The sequence below is a fragment of the Bos taurus genome, chromosome X, assembly GCF_002263795.3.
Source record: "Bos taurus isolate L1 Dominette 01449 registration number 42190680 breed Hereford chromosome X, ARS-UCD2.0, whole genome shotgun sequence".
Taxonomy (NCBI): Eukaryota; Metazoa; Chordata; class Mammalia; order Artiodactyla; family Bovidae; genus Bos; species Bos taurus.
In genome coordinates this window covers 123,328,662-123,348,468 of record NC_037357.1, presented here as the reverse complement: position 1 = coordinate 123,348,468, position 19,807 = coordinate 123,328,662, and the positions used below count along the sequence as shown (strand labels likewise).

The following is a 19,807-nucleotide window of genomic DNA, read 5'->3' as shown; positions in this document are numbered from 1 at the left end:
GGGGAAGAAATTCCCTTCCTCCACAAACAAGAAAACTCAAACACCTGGGTCCAAATGGAAGGCGGTATTGCTCACCATCGTGGAAGGACTGAGCCAGGACCAAATTCCCCATCATGCCTCCCTCCCAGTCTACAGAATAGTCGGGCAACAGGCTACAAAAGATGCAGACGGAATAACAATTGAAACAGATGTATGGCCTACTTACAATCTCAGACGCATCGGCAGCAGCGCTCGGGGCTTTGGCTGCGGAAAGCTCCATACTGTGGGGTATGAAATGGTGAGTGTGGGCTGACTGTGTCTGAACTCTGGGCAGGAGTGTGTGCTGTGCTCGGCGAGAACTACGAGTCTCTCTGATTCACTTGGCAGCAGAATTATTCTAAGCATCCTGTCCCGTACCCAGCCCGCCCGCCCGCCCGCCCCTCCCACTACACATTCACACTGGCTGGTTTTTTTTTTTCCTCTCTCTCTGAGCTTATTTCTGTCACAAATCGAGTGAAATACCCTTTTTCCAAATTAATCCAGTCTCTGGCACTTGAGAGTGTGGAACCTTTATGACCCTGGGGGTAAAAGAGGAAGAAGAGCCACCTAATTAGGAAGAAGTTGTAACTAACATAGGAGAGGAGAGCTGGAGAACCACAAAGTCTGCAGTCACAGCAAAATGGAGATTATTCGAGACAGCTGAAACACTCCACCCAGCCTCCAGGAGGGGACATGCACGGGGAACAAAGGGCATATGGTGTTTGCTTTCTTCAACATCCGTTCTCACCATTAAGAGCTGCACCAGCAAACACTCAGTACTTACATGGGGACAAACCTCACTCCACAATAGACTTGAAAATGTAGCTCATAATCAAATAAGTGACTGTGCAAAGCACAGGCCTACCCTGATTTTTTACTACATATAAATCAAATTTAATAAAGTCCAAATAACTGGCAGAATGTCTTTTTGGCTTAGTGAAGCATGGATTATACTTGAAAGAAAGTCAATTTTTGTTAATTCCAAGTTCATATGGTAACTTGAACACTGACATATTCAGGACAAGATTTTATTTTATTTTTTCCTCCAGGAGAGATTCCAAGGAGCTAACTTAATAACTAGATAAGACTGATTTTTTATTATTTATTACTAGTGACATATTTAAACAATTCTATCCTAAAGCAAACAGGTTTTCTAAAGAGACTTAAGTCATTAATATCCCACATAAGTTAATGTTACCACCATCCCCCTTACTGCCTACACTATGACATCATCCAAAGGTAAATTTCAGAGCACTCCCTGATCAGACTATGATGAACTCCTGATTTAGTGAGAGCTGAACTGATGACACTTTTCACAGAGACGGAAAGCTAGGGTCAGCTTCAAAAATGCTCGGGTACCACTCTTAGTCACAGGTGTCCACCTATTCCCCCATAGAGCCCATTCCCAGCTTCAGAGAGGCAGCCTAATTAATTGTAAGCCAATCACTGGTTCAGGGTGAGCAACAGGAAGTAAGCTCACCCTATCAGGCTGCAGGAAAGGACTCCTCCTACATAACCAGCTATGAACAAGGAAGCAGAGGGCCCCATAGCCAAAGCCTGTCATCCTACAATGGCCTGATGACCACAGAGAAACCAGTCCTTGGGTGAAGCTACTGCCAGATGCATACAGTGGAAGAGAGACAGTAAGAACATAGGTCTCTGATGTCACTTTTAGCAGCTGATCACACTGCCTTTGGGTGATGAGCTAAAGCACGGCTGACAAGAACAGTCAGGGGAGCCAAGCAACAGTTTGTAATTTGGCAAAAGAGACTCCTTTAAAGTTAATAAAACACTCACAGAAAACATCCCCCTTAATGTTCAAGAAAAGGGAGAAGTTACAAAGATGAGCGGTTGCCTAGGGCTGGGTATGGAAATGGAAGTGACTGCAAAAGGGCACAAGGTTTCTTTGGCGGGGGGTGATGGACAAGTTCAAAAATTAGACTATGGTGATGGTTAAGCAACTCTGTAAATATACTAAAAACCACTGAATGGGACACTTCTAATGGGTGAATTTTACAGTATGTAAATTAGATCTCAATAGAGCTGTTAAAAAAAAAAAAAAAAAAAGCTACATGGGAACAGATGCTCATTCAAAAGTCCCAGGATGAAAGGCCTTTAGCCTTTACCTTCATCCACAGCTGACGGAAGCATGTCCCTGCTTAAAATCCTTCCTTCAGTGTGTCCCAATTCGTTGCAGAATCCAAGTGCCTTACAAAGGGATGCGACGTCCCCGTTGCCTGCCAGCCTCACTTTCCCCACTTCCCACTTCACTCGCTGGCAAGGCTCACTTCCAGAAACTCATCCAACTGTCTCCCCACAGCCTCTGAGCACACTACACCCACTTTCTTGCTCACTCTAGCTCCAGCTCTCCTCTTCACTAATCTCATCCTGCTCATCCTACACTGGCTCTTAGGTCCCATCCCTCTGGGCTCCCTGAGCATACTCTGTGCTTGCCTTGGTGGCTTGAAAAAGTATGTTTGGGGGTCTGTCTCTTCAGGCTAGACTCCAGGGCTGAAAAGAGGACTCCAGACATAACAGACACTCAGCAGACACCCACTGAACTGGTCTGCTCTTTCTCTTTGGGGAAGGACACCAGCTTCTCCTATAGGTCACTTGTGTCGTTGACATTGGGGGTGGGAGAGCCAGTGAGGTCCCGAGTGTTCTGGCTCTCATCCACACCCACTTGCCAGAGTGATCTCAGGTCCAGCAAGAGACACAGGCACCTCCAACACATACAGGCCACCCTGTGAGAAACCCCTCATCTGCAACCACACGGAGCACTTCAGCTTCTCAGCTCAAACACTCCCTGATGCAGAAGGTAATGGTGACAATGCTCGTCGTCTCTCTCACCATATCTAAGCTTTCAGAAAAGGAAGAGTGGGAATGCCTTTTTTTTTCCCCCTGATTATGGAGTTGTCCTTGTTTTCTTTAATCCTTACACAAGGTAAGGAGCTGGGGTACCAAAAGTCACAAATGCAACTAGAATGGGAAACACTTGATTTTAAAGCAAGACTGCACATTTTTAAAGGGACTCAATAAACGGAGGAATGCTGGCAAGATCATTTCCACCAAATGTCTTATCTGCCTGCAGGATCTCAGGGGAAAAGATTAATAGCAAAACTTAAGAAATGTTAAAAAGCCAGTTCCTGGAGAGTCTCAATGATCAAAACAAAACAAAGTCACTCTGTGAAAGGAATGACCCACAGAAACCCACCGTGGAGTGGATGCTTCATCACAAGAAAGACATGGCCCAGCCCTCCTGCTTGTCCCAGCTCTCCGAATGTCCCAGAAATGCAACTCCAACCCAGGAGTAGAGGAAAGAGCTGAAACAACACTTCAGATATTCGCGATGGTAACTGTAAGTCCTACCTCATAATCATGACTCCTCTTTTCCATATTTGGGCCCCAGCTTCCCTGGATGTACTCCACAAGCCCTCACAGACATTATCTAATGCTAAGCAGATCAGCAAACTAACCATTAAGTACTCTGCTTTTTTCTCTATGCGCCCTGATTTAAAGCAGTCTGCACACAATCTTAAAGAAGTGGTCGATTCCCTTGTGTGTTGGGGGGATGCTAAGATTTCTCACATAGTTTAGGTCAAACAGGAAGCTCTTAGGATGTCAGGAAGTCTGTCTTTAAACCTCTCAATTTGATTCCAACAGTGAAGTTTTCAAAGCTGTCACTATCCCCCTTCTCCCCCTCACAATAAAACCAAAGGTGACAGATTTATCATGAAATCACTTCAGTAGGTTTTTTTCTCCCTAAATACCTGGCTGGCCTCAGCCAGGGTGACTCTAATCCAAGTAGTTTGGTGTGGGGTCTGGAAATCCATAGCATTCAAACTTCTCCAAGTGACTCAGGGGGCCAAGACAGCCCCCAAATAGAGGGCTGGGTGAAAAGGGCCAGTTACACTCTGGCTACTAAAAGAAGCATCAGTCTCAGCCTTTCCCCACCCACCCGGCCAAGACTCCCTGAGCCCGAACTTGCACTTGGGAAAGGACAGATCACGAAGGCTGGGAGGCATGACAGAGTTTGAGAAATTCAGGCTACACCATCATCCGACTTCAGAATCTCCTAGGTCGTGTTTCGTTTTCCCTTTGCAAGTGGGAGAAGCAGCAGCGGGAGGTCACCATCAGACCTCAGAATCCACATCCCGTAGTTTGTCAGGATCTTACTGATGAAGAAGAGGGCCAAATCCTCCTCCCTCCCTCTCGCCCTCCCATAAACTATGAGCAGTCAGATTAAATGTAAAGGGAGTCAAAAGACTAAACACCGCCTGTTTGTTCAATTAAAGAAATACATTTTTCCACTCGTGCTGGCAACATCAACACTCACGGAACTGCGCATGTTTAAAAGCTACCAGCCACATTCAATTCCTACCCCAGCACACCAGCAGGACCGGCAAAGTTTCTGAGTATTGAAGAGCTCTACACGGACCCAATGCATGCCAAGATGAATCATTCTTAGGATTCGTAAGAACTACTAATTGCATCCATTTTTAAAAATCAATATACTTCAAGAAACTTTTTAAAAATTCATATGGTTATTTCTCTTGTTCAAATAACTTCATAAGAAATTCACAGGAAGTCGTGGTTCCAAGCAAATGTGGCTATGTATTTAAACACACGCACACACACAAAATCTCTCAGTAGCCTAACACCCAGCTCAGCAAAGATTCCTAGCAGGTTCTTAGAACCTGGCAAATTAGGGAATCCCTCGTGCTACTTAAGACCTGTGTTGTTGCCGTTTTAATGTAGGCAAAGCCACACTGACAATCTTGTACCCCTGTATCATAGTACAATTAGGAGTGAGACAGCATGGATTCAAGATAAACCACCCACAGGTTCGAATTCAGCTCTGGCGCTATCTACTCTCCCCTGGGCAAGTTATTTAACCTCTCTGGTCCATGGAAAATGTTGTGTAAGAATTCACTGTTTTTCCTACCCAGAACGTAATACCATGGGGCTTTTCTTATGGCTCAGTGGTAAAGAATCCACCTGCCAACGTAGGAGACATGGGTTCAATCACTGGATCAGGAAGATCTCCTAGAGAAAGAAATGGCAACCCACTCCAGTATTCTTGCTTGGGAAATTTCATGGACAGAGGAGCCTTGTGGGTTACAGTCCATGGGATCGCAAGAGTCAGACATGACTTAGTGACTGAACAACAACAACAATAGAGTACCACGAATGGTATAGACAAGAGAACTATGTACACAAGAGGCACTCAATTATTACACCCAGACTGCATTTCCTTCAGTGAATATTTCATTACTTAACATGAGCAAACTTTTGGTTCTGTCAAGAAAGGTGCCTGTGGGAAAGTTTTTTCTTCTAATGGCAATGGCAAAAATAAATAAATAAACCAGAAATCAATGAATATATAAAGTTCTCCCTCTCAAATCGTGTACTTAAAATGGTTTATTTATATTATGACATTTATTCTTAACAAAGAAGCATTATTATAGAAAAAATTATGTAAAGTATTTAACACTTTTTTCCACTCGTGCTGGCAGCATCAACACTCACGGCACTGCGTATGTTTAAAAGCTACCAGCTACATTCAATTCCTACCCCAGCACACCAGCAGGACTGGCAAAACTTCTGAGTATTAAAGAGCTCTACACGGACCCAATGCATGCCAGGTGAAAAATGCACTTTATAAAACAGCAGACTGGTACCAGTGACATACAGTTATTGTGATCACAAATGCTGATTTCCAGAATGCTGAGGGCAGGCAACTACCAGACAATAATATTGTCTTCACAGTATCAATGTTACACTGTAATATATGCAGTAATAAGACAGCAGAGGGAATTGGGGTGTTGAAATTATTTAAATTACCAATCTTCATCTGATTTAAGCACTCATGACAAATGAGCAAATGATAGATTATTCAGTGTATTTATTAAATCCATTTCCCTGGGCAATTTCACTAGCCAACACTCTACAATAAACTGAGTTACCATAAGATTTAAATGATTTTTTTTTTTCACCAGAGGCTCATTTTAAGAATACCCATCCTTCCAGTTAGTTCTTACAAGGCAATCATTCAAAGAAGGGCTACTGGTGTTCAGACACCAAGGCTGACCTTTAAAAGAGCTACAGTCTTCACCAAGTTAAATAACCTCTCTGGTTTCAATTTTCCTGTTTGTAACATGAGGAATAATCACTATTTGGGGTGGGGGTCTGGGGGTGAGGATTAGCTGAATTTATGCACATTCTCTACAATTATGAAGAGGAGTAAGTAACACTCCCTTAATGGATAAAGAATAAGACTTCTACTCACAACAGCAATTCACGTTCCTTTTCCCTCTATGTCAGGTCCTGAAGTAGCTATTTAAAAAGTTTATTATTTATTAAATAATAAACTCTCACTGTCCCTCAAAATGTAGGGAGAGAGGAGTAATTCCTGTCTGTGTTTAAAAAACAGAAGAATGAGAGCAGGAAGAAACCCCATGTACTACTACCGCTCTGGGTTAGTTTTGACAGTGACAGCTGCAAGGGTCACTCTCATCAGCAACATCCCCATAGTGCTGTGACCTTCTAAAGCTGAGGGGATCCAAGGTTGTTCATGGCTCAGGGCCTTTGCACTTGCTATTCTCTACTCAGATGGCCCTTAGTCACAGAGGAGCCTCATCACTCAGGTGTGAGCTACAATGTCACCTTGCCCCCGAGGCCTTCTCTGATGACTCTGGATGAAACAGAAACAGCTCACACACTCCACCAGTCACTCGATCCTTTCCCCCTCATGTATTTCTCTGCTGCATGTTTCATGATCTGTGATTTTTTTTGCTTGTCTGTTCTCATGTTCTCTTTCCTCTGTTAGAATATATACTCTCTAAGGGCAGAGACCTTGTTAAGTGCATTCCAAAACTGGCACCTGGCACATGAAGGGCACTCAGTGGACAGACCTAGGTAATCTATGTGTTTGACAGTTTCAACACTCTGTCATATCTGCATCTGGTTCTGATGATGGCTTTGCCTCTTCAGACTGCATTTTGTGGCCTTCTGGCATGCCTTGTATTTTGGGGATTGAAAGCCAGACATTTTGTATAGGGTAGTAGCTACTGTGGAGAAGGCAATGGCACCCCACTCCAGTACTCTTGCCTGGAAAATCCCATGGACGGAGGAGTCTGGTGGGCTGCAGTCCATGGGGTCGCTAAGAGTCGGACATGACTGAGCGACTTCACTTTCACTTTTCACTTTCATGCATTGGAGGAGGAAATGGCAACCCACTCCAGTGTTCTTGCCTGGAGAATCCCAGGGATGGGGGAGCCTGGTGGGCTGCCATCTATGGGGTCGTACAGAGTCAGACACGACTGAAGCAACTTAGCAGCAGCAGCAGCAGCAGCAGCAGTAGCTACTGAGATAAATGAGCCCCTACTAGGGGATTTATGCTAATTTAGTCAACAGTTGGGCTATGTTGCCGTGTATTGGTCCCAAGGACATTAGAAACTTAGAAATTCCTCTGGTGATTCCCCCACCCTTGACTTTAGGGGTTCCCTTTCTATTGTTCCTCAGACAGAACCTGTCTCTAGTAGCTCTTCCTGTTGAAATCCACTGTTGTTAACTCCAGGAGGCTTCTTAGCATGCTGGGGGAGAATGGGTTCTCAAATATTCTGATCCCCAGGCTTTGGAATGCACATGGGGCCTTCGTCTGAGGGTTGGGGATTTGCCTTTAAAGTGCTTCTGCTCCTCACTCAGGGGCAGAGCCCCTCACCCCTTCCCTCAGCTGCAGGGGGTGTCCTCCAGTGTCTTCAGTCCACAGCCTTGAGGCCCTTCTCCAAGCAGAGAAAGACTGCGAGGTAGGGGCTGGGGCTGAGTGGAATTCCTGCCTCCAGCTGCAATGGTATTTCACCAGCGCGCTCAGACCGCATCCTTCCCCCCACAGAAGAAACCTTCTGTTCCTTGAGGGACAAGGATCTAAGCAGATTTCTCAGCGGTTCCTGAGACAGTACCCCCAGCCCACACCGTGAGTTTTCTCTGGATTTTCCCCAGGCTTTGCTGTGAGAGCCAGGTGGGCTTCTTGGCAGGAAAAGCCTAGGAAAGGGTAAGACTCCCTTCTACCCCACCACTGCCCTGAGGAGCTTCACAATGGTGTTAGCCTACACTCAGCCTCCAGCAATCTGTCAAAACGCAAGCTCCATCTTTCTACCTGCTTCTGTGGCGCCTGGTGGCTTCTGTCTCGAGTAAGCAAAAGTCTTGTGTCTCAGAAAGTGCCCTCCTCTCTCTCCAGATTCTGAAATGACTGTTTGCTCTGCAAACTTGTTCTCTGTTCATTTCTAGTCTGTCCAGATTTTTTCTTGTAAGTGTGGGAGGGACATTTTTGCAACTCTCTATGTCTCTGAGCTGAAATCAGAAGTCTCTTTACTGATTTTTAAAGAATCAAAAGTAGGTATGACAAAATGGTAACATTTGATAAAACTAGGTGGTGGGTAGGTAGATGTTGCTTACATTCTCATGCCCTTCTATATTTTAATAGATCGGTAACATTTCAAGTTTAAGGTGTGGGTGGCCACAGTGGGAAACGGTACTATAATATAAATAGACTGAGATATGTATACATTTGGTTCTTGTTCAACAATACATAGAAGTCTCCTGAATTTTAAAAAATAACCATCATTTTTGGCAACACCTCAGAAACTTTTATGAAAAAATTTAAATCACCCCAATACCATTCAATTTTAGTGTCAAAGTAAAAGAAGAAACTAAAATAGAAAAATTAATGTCTTAAAAGAGAACAATTTATTTGTGCATGTTCATAAATCAAAGTACATGACAATATTACATGTTAATTGATTCACTGTCCTTTAAACTGATAGCCAACCATTACTATTCATATTCATGGGAATTTGAAGTTACTAATGCATGTGCCTGTGAACCACAGGTCATTCAACAAGTGCTGGGTCCCAGGCTGCAGTATATCAGGCAACACATGGGAACCTAATATCACACACCTTAAACCTCAGACTGCCATGTCTCCCCTTATCTGCGTTCGTAAATTAATATAACCTTTCATCGCATATGAATGAAAGCAGCAAAGGCTCAGTAAGATCCATCTCGTGGAAAGAACTTCCTCTTTTTACTTAAATAATTCACTACCTTAGATAATAGCAAGTAAATTATATGCTATGAAAAAAATGAACCATTAAAGACTCCAAAACTTCCGATTAATCTTAAGGATTGTATATTCAATTCAATTAAACTAGATGAATATTTAACACACTTCTTCTCTGTACTTACAACCATTCTAGCCACTCTGGGGGAAAAATGGGCAGACATGAATAACCTACCAATCTCTGCCATCACGACAGACCCTGAGACGGGTTGCAGGGCTGAGAGGAGCCTGTGTGACCACAGCCAGGGGATGGCAAATGCCTGGCACAGACCAAGAAGGGCCCTCCAGTTAAGTTTCATTATCAAAGAAGGTGATTTTTACTTATTTTTATGCTTTAGTATTCACTTGTATATGCCAATTAAAAGGAAATCATTTTCAGTAGAATGCATCTTCATTCGGCTTTTTTTGTAATGAATGAAGACAGGCCTAAGCTTGGCTGTAATGAGCCTTAAATGGGATGACTCCACCAATGATGAATCTGTAGCTTTAATCACCATGTGTGGTTCTGTTAGATGCACTCCGGGTAGAACTGCAATCAGGGTGACCAGTCAGACAGCTAAATAACACTTTCCCCTGCCTGAGAACCATCACTCGTCAACTGTGCTGTGTTGTTACCACAGCTGTTTACCTTCCTGCACTGCAATAAGCTCGAAATTAGACTGCACTTCCAGCTCAAGGGCTGGGGACGATGTTTAGCTGAAAGTTGGCAGCATCCTAGTCTTAATGGTCACCTTAAAATACCTGTTAATGGAATCCATTCAAATTCAAGTTTTAAAATAAAAGGGTGAGTTAAATTGAATAAAAAATATCACAGGCTATAAGAGAATAAAGGCATATAGATTTTTAACCACCACTGACAGGAGAAGCTCGCATTATAATTGCATAGATTATATGTACCAAAGAGAGCATCTGTCATGTGACATTTTGAACCAAATAACACACACTCTCTGGAAAAAAAATATCAATAAGCACAAAGAAGCAATTTCTCAACAGTTGAAAGAAACCACACAAACCTGACATGCTCCATAGTCAAATACTTTTCAAAGTTCATATTATGTGTCATCAGAGTCTAATGTCATAATTACTCATTTGACACAGAAAAGCTGAAGCTACTTTCATATGGCAGATGTACTTTTTTTGTAGTCAGGTTGACAATTATTCCAGTTTCAAGATTTGGGGAGAGAAAAGTTGTGCACACACTCATGATTTTGCTGCCAAGAGGAACAGTTAAAGACTGAACACAAGGCAAGCTGTGAGCAGATACAGCATGACCAGCAATAAACCTGATTCCTTTTCTATTTGTGCCCATGAAGGCCTCAATATTAAGTGTGACTACAGGTCTAGCGGCTATAACTCGATAATAATTACCATGTTAAACAGTCATAAGGTATCTTCTACCTACAACCTGCCAACCTATTGATTCGGATACCATTTCTTTACTATGAATCTATGTGGTCAGAAAACAAATCCCAAGTGACCAAACACTTCAGTAGCTGGCATCACACTGCAGACAATGAGGTGTTGTCCAAACACACTCAGCTTTGCTAAGACCACATTCATGTTTTATCAATGCCAATTATAGTTTATTACAGTCATGACTAAGATGCACATCTACAGTAAGTCTTTTAAAGATAATTTGAATTTTTTTCTTCCACAATGTGCAAAAACCAGTCCTTTTTCATTGTCACCTAGCCCCCCACTGTACCGATACTCGTTATCTCAGATCTTGACCATGGCCTTGTTTTACAGCCAGGAAAATTACAGCCCTGAGAGCTTCAGGGCTGCCACCAAGGAGCTGTCCTGCCTCATTCGAAGAAAGACTGGGTGCAAGAGGAGGCGGTGGCCAGAGTGTCCCCACGCCACCTGGGAACGCAGTGGCACCGCAGGCTCCTCACTCTGGACCTCGATCTGGGACCACCTGCCTCAAGAAAGCCAGGGCAGGGCATGTTTTGGCTCGGACAAGCTCGCAGCTCACAAACGCAGACCAGCCTGTGTTGTTTTCCACCCGGACACCCAGACACAGGATATCATTTCTGTGTCACTTTTCTTGAGAAAAACCTGGTGGTCCCAGAGGAAGGATGACAACAAATGAAACTCTCCTTCCTCCGTGACGAGCAAAACAGGCAGCCAAGGGCTAACAGGGCCCAACGCCACGTACTTCATTCCACAAATAGCTGAACACATCCGTGTGTGGCTTTTGCGTTACTGTGTGCAGTGAACACTCATTAAAGACACATTCACTTTTCCACCTTTCCTCTCCCTGAACCTCCCTCAAGAACTTCTTGTCTCATCTTCCACAGGGGCAGAAAGAAGAGGAAGTTTACCCCTGAGCCTGGGAGTCAGGGGGTGGGGGATACATTATTTCAAATCCCCTTGGGAGTTAAGAAACCAAAGTGAAACCAAATGTCTCCTGGGCAGCCCATGAGGTGTCCTGTCCACACAGAGCTTCAGGACAGACCTTGTGTCTCCAGCCTCCTCCCCAGACCCTAGGTGGCTTTCAAGCTGAGGTCACACTGCCCACCCCACCCCCCACCAGCTCTTGCTAATCACTGCCCTGGGGTAGGGGCAGTGCCTGTTGCTACCTGTTTCTGCTCTTCTCTCGGGCATCTGGGCTCAGAAGCTCCCTGCCAGGCTGACTGGGATGAAGGGCGTCACAGCCTGTGGCACTCCCTGTGCCCCTACCTGAGCCCTACCTCCATCTCGGCACCACTGCCCACAGCATCCAACTGGAAAACTCTCATCTCTGTATCTTCCCAATCTCTTAGCATGGCTAAACACTTGTATTAACAGCTAACATTTGCTGACTGATTAATAAGTATCAAACACTTCTCAGTTGCCTTACATGTGTACTCTCATGCATTCTTCCAAGGACACTAACTAAAAGATATATCGTTGTCAGCCTTCCCATTTTTCATAAGAAGAAAGAAATGGACACCTGGGCAGAAGGATCAAATGGCCTCCCCAAGGTCTCAGGGCTAATAAATACAGAATCCAGCTTCTAGACCACCAGGCATGACTGCTCCAGGTCAAAGCACACTGAGTCCTGGGCACAGACCTCAGTAAGGACATGCTGAACGTGGCTGACCTGACCAGGCTCACAGGTCACAGCAGAAAAGGCTGAAATGACCAAGTAAAAAAACAAGGCCATGGTAAACTCTCTTCCCACACACAGTGTGTGTACTACGGGGAAGGGGGAATATTGGCTTCTCGATATGATCCACACTATAGACACTTTCATGCAGATTCGTCTACCTGCACCATGAAAAAGAAATCTTAGATGAAAATATGATTTTTAAAAGGTCATCATCAAGTAAAAGTTGAATGGATGAGTTGAAAATCAAAAAAGGAGAAGTTTAGTTACCACACAACTTGTTCACATATGAAAACTTTTATTCTAAAAATTACCATTTTTATTTTAAACGACTATCATTTCATGTCCTTCAATAAACTTTGGAAGATGGCATTCATTCCGTAAGGCCTTCTTGAATAAAGATTTTATGCACCGCATCAAATTTACTTTGTGCTATAAACTTGGAATGTTCTGCTTCCTGGTTTTGGAGACACCAACTTTTTTTTTTCCCCATATCAAAATTTATAAGCTTGAAGAATTTGTACATTTGGCAGGCGTGTAAAACTAATTTTTTAAAAAAATTCTAACTCTTATTACAATGTGATTTAAGAGCTCCAATACTACTGATTAGATTTTTTTTAAATATTAGAGATATTCTGTATGTAAATGCATGAACATTAGAGAATAGTGTTATATTGAGCAGTTAAGAATAGTAGCAGTTTTCCTTTATATGCCCAAACTTGGACTCATTCTGGAGAGGGGTAGAAAAGCCCCTGCTAAAAATTCCCCTTATATCGGGTGCTCATCATTATTAATAACAATAGTAACAATGTGCAGTTCACACCCCATGCTGGGAGCCACCTGGGGAGAGAGTCTGGGCCCAAGTGACCACTCTCTCTCCGGGCCTGAAGCACCTTCTCCTACTTTCAGAACATTCACTTCCCTGAATCTTCTCCTCCCCTTCTGACCACTACCTATCAGTCTCAATTCTGGTTTTACTTTCAACACTGTAGTGGGAGGAAGGGGCACAACTCCTCTCTTCTCTGACCTCACTCTCTGCCCTGGTGATCTCGGCCAGTCTGGGCTTTCAAAGACCCCTAAATTCCTGTCTCTAGCCTTGAAATCCAGACCCACATCTTCAATCTGCTTCCTGGGGCTCAGTACCAAAACCTTGCCATCCCCCCTCCCTCCTCCGTCTTTCTCACCACACACAACCAGCCTTATGCGCAAATCTTGGTGGCTCTACCTTCAGAAGCATCCAGAATCTGACCACTTCTTCTCTGGGCTCCCCGGGACTCCTGCATGGGCCTCCAAACCGCCCTCCCTGCTTCCACCTTTTGTCCCCTGCAGTTTGTCCTGAATGCTGCAGCCGGAAGGAACCAGTTAGAGCACCCCAGTCACACCACTTCACTGCTTGCACGATTACTTCCCATCTCACTCAGCATCCCCAGGCTTAGAGTAGCCCGACCAGACCTGCAGCCCCGTGACCTCTAAGCCCTTTCCCTGTTGCTTCCCTCTGGGTCTCTCCCCTCAAGCATACTAGTCTCTGTTGCTCTTCCAACACACCACAGACTTTCCTTCCTCAGGGCCTTTGCATGTGCTATTTATTTTATTGCCTCTGACCGAAAGGTTCTCTCCACAGATCCCCACAGGGCTCCCCTCCTCACTTCTTGAAGTCTTGACTTAAAGGTTACCTTTTCAGTGAGGCTTGTGCTGGTCTCCTTATCACAAACTACAATCCCATGCTCAACATCCCATACCCCCCCCTCCTCTGCTTTTCTTCCCACCAACATATTATGTAACTTGTTCATTATGTTGATAGCTTATTGTCCATCTATCCCACTAGGATGTAAATTCCACGAGAGCAAGGATTTTTGTCTGATTTGTTCAGTGTCTTCCCTAGTAACTATAACACAGTAAACACTCAATAAACATTTGATGAATGAATGAAACTCAGACAGCTTAAATAACTTGCCCAAGGTGGGAAAGCTCAGCTCTCACTCCAAAACTAGTGCTGAGTCACCATTTGTGATGAAATAAAGATGCTTTATCACTACACACTCAGATAACTACAGACCTGATAAAAAGTTGAACCAAGTTACACAGCAAGGGTTACATACCATTAACCCAGCCCATTTGTTACTTTCATTATTTGCTGCTTCCTGATACTCTTTCCGAAGACAAGAGGGATTTAAAAACAATTCAGAAAAAATAACATACGTCTGGGAGCTACTCCCATCACAAGAAGTCGAAGGACTGAATGCACCTCAATCTCTGAGGTAAAGTAAACAAATCAGATGAAAATACATAATTTTCCATTTTAAATCAACTTTCAAAAATCTTAGAAACAAAGAAGCCAAAACCTCCACTAGTAACATTTAGCATTTTCCACACACACACACACACACGATTTGGTGTTTGTGTAACATGCTGCATATACAATTATGTAGCCTGCTTTTTTTCTCTCATAGCATATACGTAGTTTCTATATTACTGCATAGATCCTTGTGTGTGCATGCTCACTCAGTCATATCCAATCTCTTTTGTGATTCCATGGACTGTAGCCTGCCAGGCTCCTCTGTTCATAGGATTTCCCAGGCAAGAATACAAGAGTGGGTTGCCATTCCCTTCTCCAGGGGCTCTTCCTAACCCAGGGATCGAACCCACATCTCATGTGTCAACTGCATTGGCAGAATTCTTTACCACTGAGCTACCTGAGAAGCCACAGAACCTTACAGCCCCCAAATTTAAGGCTATGTGGTATCCTGTCAGCAGGCAATGCAATTCTAAGCTAGTATGGACAGAGGAGCCTGGTAGGCTACAGTCCATGGGGTCGCAAAGAGTTGGACACAACTGAGCGACTTCACTTTCACTTTCAAAAAGAAAAGCAAAGAACATAAACATCAATTCGAATTAGAACCCCAAGACCACTTCTCAGCAGGCCATCTTCAAGTTGACTGCTAGCTCCACCACTGGATTTGACACAGGTGTATCTTGCAGAGCCAGGAGCATCAGTTCCTTTGGCAATCCTCGGGCCATATCACTTCCCATACCAGGAGCTTAGGACCACCACCATCCAAAGAGTAAGAACTAAGTTCCCAACCGTGCCAATAACCACAAACATCGGGAAACAAGCAACAAAGATAGTCACTCATTCAACAAATATGGAAAAGCATCACTGCACCAGTCACGGAGACACAATGCTACACAGAGGCCACAGCCCCTCAGTCCAGGAGGGATGCTGGACATTCGTCAAAGAACCACAAAAACAAATTTCGAATTTTAAGAGTGACAAATGTTAGGAGACAAAAATCACTCCACAAAGACTCGCAGAAAATGGAGAGACAAAGCTGGAAAGAAGGGTGGGAGCTGCAGCCCATGGGTGGACCACGTTCAAGAGCTTAATCTCTAGCCTCAAACCAAGGAAAAGCCAAGGAAGGATATTTCAAGTATGTGCAGTATCTGGGGAAGAGGGTGTGATCAGATTTGTATTTCAAGACTGTCAGTAGAACCTCAAGGTGAGGCAAAAGCAGGACAGCCGTTCAAGCAGTCTTGGGATGCGTTTGCTCCAGCAGATGTGGCCCAGGCAGTGAACTAGACCCAGGCCCTTTCATCAGCACTGTCTCTAAGGCCCCCGACCTCCTGTGGCCCACCTCACCGCTGTCTTCCTCCACTCTTCTTTCTTTCCAGTCTGCTTCTCTCATTGTTCTCCAGACCAACCACAGAGACATCAAATAGTGATGCCTCCTGGTGTCTGCACAGTGGGCAGGGCTCCACTAAATTCCAGCCATGACCATAACAACACAACAGATAAGAGAATCTGACCTTGGGAGAGAGACCTGCGATACCCAGGACAGGCTAGAGAACTAAGCCTGAGGAAAGTGGGGGGAAGGGGTTGGTTTGTTTTTGGATTTTTCTAATTTAGTGGAAAACAAGGACAAGAGTTAAGAATCCTAATATATACTTATACTGGTACTCACAAGCAGAGATGCAGATGGCTCTGGGGTACAGTCTGAATATGGGGTTTTTATAAAGCTCCCCAGCTGATACTCATGTACAACCAAAGGGGAAACCCACTGGCAATATTATTTTTTAACTTTTTATTTTGAAATAATTATGTACTCCAAGGCAAATTTGGCCTTGAGGTACAGAATGAAGCAAGGCAAAGGCTAATAGAGTTTTTCCAAGAGAACACACTGGTCATAGCAAACATCCTCTTTCAACAACACAAGAGAAGACTCTACACATGGACATCACCAGATGGTCAACACCGAAATCAGATTGATTATATTCTTTGCAGCCAAAGACGGAGAAGCTCTATACAGTCAGCAAAAACAAGACCAGGAGCTGATTGTGGCTCTGATCATGAAATCCTTATTGCCAAATTCAGACTTAAATTGAAGAAAGTACGGAAAACCACTAGACCATTCAGGTATGACCTAAATCAAATCCCTTATGATTATACAGTGGAGGTGAGAAATATATTCAAGGGATTAGATCTGATAGACAGAGTGCCTGATGAACTATAGACAGAGGTTCACGACATTGTACAGGAGACAGGGAGCAAGACCATCCCCAAGAAAAATAAATGCAAAAAAGAAAAATGGCTGTCTGAGGAGGCCTTACAAATAGCTGTGAATAGACGAGAAGTGAAAAGAAAAGGAGAAAAGGAAAGATATAAGCATCTGAATGTAGAGTTCCAAAGAACAGCAAGGAGAGATGAGAAAGCCTTCCTCAGCAATCAATGCAAAGAAATAGAGGAAAACAACAGAATGGGAAAGACTAGAGATCTCTTCAAGAAAATTAGAGATACCAAGGGAACATTTCATGCAAAGATGGGCTCGATAAAGGACAGAAATGGTATGGACCTAACAGAAGCAGAAAATATTAAGAAGAGGTAGCAAGAATACACAGAAGAACTGTACAAAAAAGATCTTCATGACCCAGATAATCACGATGGTATGATCACTCACCTAGAGCCAGACATTCTGGAATGTGCAGTCGAGTGGGCCTTAGGAAGCATCACTATGAACAAAGTTAGTGGAGGTGATGGAATTCCAGTTGAGCTATTTCAAATCCTAAAACATGATGCTATGAAAGTGCTGCACTTAATATGCCAGCAAATTTGGAAAACTCAGCAGTGGCCACAGGACCAGAAAAGGTCAATTTTCATTCCAATCCCAAAGAAAGGCAATGCCAAAAAATGCTTAAACTACTGCACAATTGTACTCATCTCACACGCTAGTAAAGTAACACTCAAAATTCTCCAAGACAGTCTTCAACAGCACGTGGACCATGAACTTCCAGATGTTCAAGCTGGTTTTAGAAAAGGCAGAAGAACCAGATATCAAATTGTCAACAGCCGTCAGATTATCAAAAAGCAAAAGAGTTCCAGAAAAACATCTATTTCTGCTTTATTGACTATGGCAAAGCCTTTGACTGTGTGGATCACCATAAACTGGAAAATTCTGAAAGAGATGGGAATACCAGACCACCTGACCTGTCTCTTGAAAAGTCTGTATGCAGGTCAGGAAGCAACAGTTAGAACTGGACATGGAACAACAGACTGGTTCCAAATAGGAAAAGGAGTACGTCAAGGCTGTATATTGGCACTCTGCTTATTTAAGTTATATGCAGAGTACATCATGAGAAATGCTGGGCTGGAAGAAGCACAAGCTGGAATCAAGATTGCCAGGAGAAATATCAATAACCTCAGATATGCAGATGACACCACACTTATGGAAGAAAGCGAAGAAGAACTAAAGAGCCTCTTGATGAAAGTGAAAGAAGAGAGTGAAAAAGCTGGCTTAAAGCTCAATATTCAGAAAACTAAGATCATGGCATCTGGTCCCATCACTTCATCACAAATAGATGGGGAAACAACGGAAACAGTGGCAGACTTTATTTTGGGGGGGGGGGCTCCAAAAATCACTGCAGATGGTGACTGCAGCAATGAAATTAAAAGACGCTTACTCCTTGGAAGAAAAGTTATGACCAACCTAGACAGCATATTAAAAAGCAGACACATTACTTTGCCAACAGAGGTTCCGTCTAGTCAAGGCTATGGTTTTTCCAGTAGTCATGTATGGATGTGAGAATTGGACTATAAAGAAAGCCGAGTGCTGAAGAATTGTTGCTTTTGAACTGTGGTGTTGGAGAAGACTCTTGAGAGTCCCTTGGACTGCAAGGAGATCCAACCAGTCCATCCTAAAGGATATCAGTCCTGAATATTCATTGGAAGGACTGATGCTGAAGCTGAAACTCCAACACCTTGGCCACCTGATGCAAAGAACTGACTCATTTGAAAAGACCCTGATGCTGGGAAAGATTGAAGGTGGGAGGACAAGGGGATGGCAGAGGATGAGATGGTTGGATGGCATCACCAACTCAATGGACATGAGTTTAAGTAAACTCCGGGAGTTGGTGATGGAGGCCTGGTGTGCTGCAGTCCATGGGGTCACAAAGAGTTGGACACAGCTGAGCGACAGAACTGAAATGAACTGAATTATGTACTCACAGAAACTTACAAAATGGTGCAGAGTGCCATGAACCCTCCACCCAGCTTCCTCCAGTGATGGCATCTCACATGACTACAGTACAATATCAAAACAAAGAAACTGATGTGGGTACAATACTGATAACTACACTACAGATCTCATTCACCTCTCATAGTTTTTGCATGTACTGATTTGTGTGTATGTGTGTATAACTCTGGAGAAGGCAATGGCACCCCACTCCAGTACTCTTGCCTGGAAAATCCCATGGATGGAGGAGTCTGGTAGGCTGCAGTCCATGAGGTGGCTAAGAGTCGGACAGGACTGAGTGACTTCACTTTGACTTTTCACTTTCATGCATTGGAGGAGGAAATGGCAACCCACTCCAGTGTTCTTGCCTGGAGAATCCCATGGACAGAGGAGCCTGGTGGGCTGTCATCTATGGGGTTGCACAGAGTTGGACACGACTGAAACGACTTAGCAGCAGTAGCAGCAGTGTATAACTCTACACAGTTTGATCCAGCATGCAGATTTGAGTAATCACCATCACAATCAAGATACAGAAGTGTTCCATCTCCACGAAGTAACCCCCTTGTGCTATCATTTCATAGTTCTACCAGTCCTCTCCCCACCCTGTCACTGTCCTTTAGCAGTTAATCATCTGTTCTTCAACTCTATAATTTTGTCTTTTTGCAATGTAATATAATCATACAATATATAACATTTGAGACTGGCTTTATTCCCAAAGCACAATGCTCTTGTGACCCATCCAAGTTGTTGCCTGTATTCATTTCTTTTTACTGCTGAGTACTATTCCATCATATGAACGGACTAGACTGTGTTTAACCATCCATCCATTGAAGGACATTTAAGTTATTTATAATTCAGAACTATTATAAATAAAGCTGTGCTGCCATGAACATTCTTGTACAGGTTTTTGTGTGGACATAAAATTTTTATTTATCTGAGATGACTGTCCAAGAGTACAATCACTGGGTCATGTGGCAAGTGCAAAGTCAGTTTTATAAGAAACTTCCAAACTGTTTCCCAGACTGGCTGAAACCTTTTACAGTCCCAGCAGCAGTGTATGAGAGAACTTTCTGT

The 19,807-nt window shown here is 43.7% G+C and overlaps 1 protein-coding gene across 9 annotated transcripts in view; it reads right to left on the bottom strand.

Moving 5' to 3' along the window:
* Positions 1–19,807, bottom strand: part of SH3KBP1 (SH3 domain containing kinase binding protein 1) — a 331,585-nt gene that overhangs the window by 253,337 nt on the left and 58,441 nt on the right. For 2 of the 9 annotated variants that reach the window (XM_059883337.1, XM_024987862.2), the window contains exon 1: positions 206–353. In XM_059883337.1, the coding sequence (XP_059739320.1) occupies positions 206–259 (54 nt within the window). In that variant the 5' untranslated portion in view covers positions 260–353. 9 annotated transcript variants of the gene reach the window in all.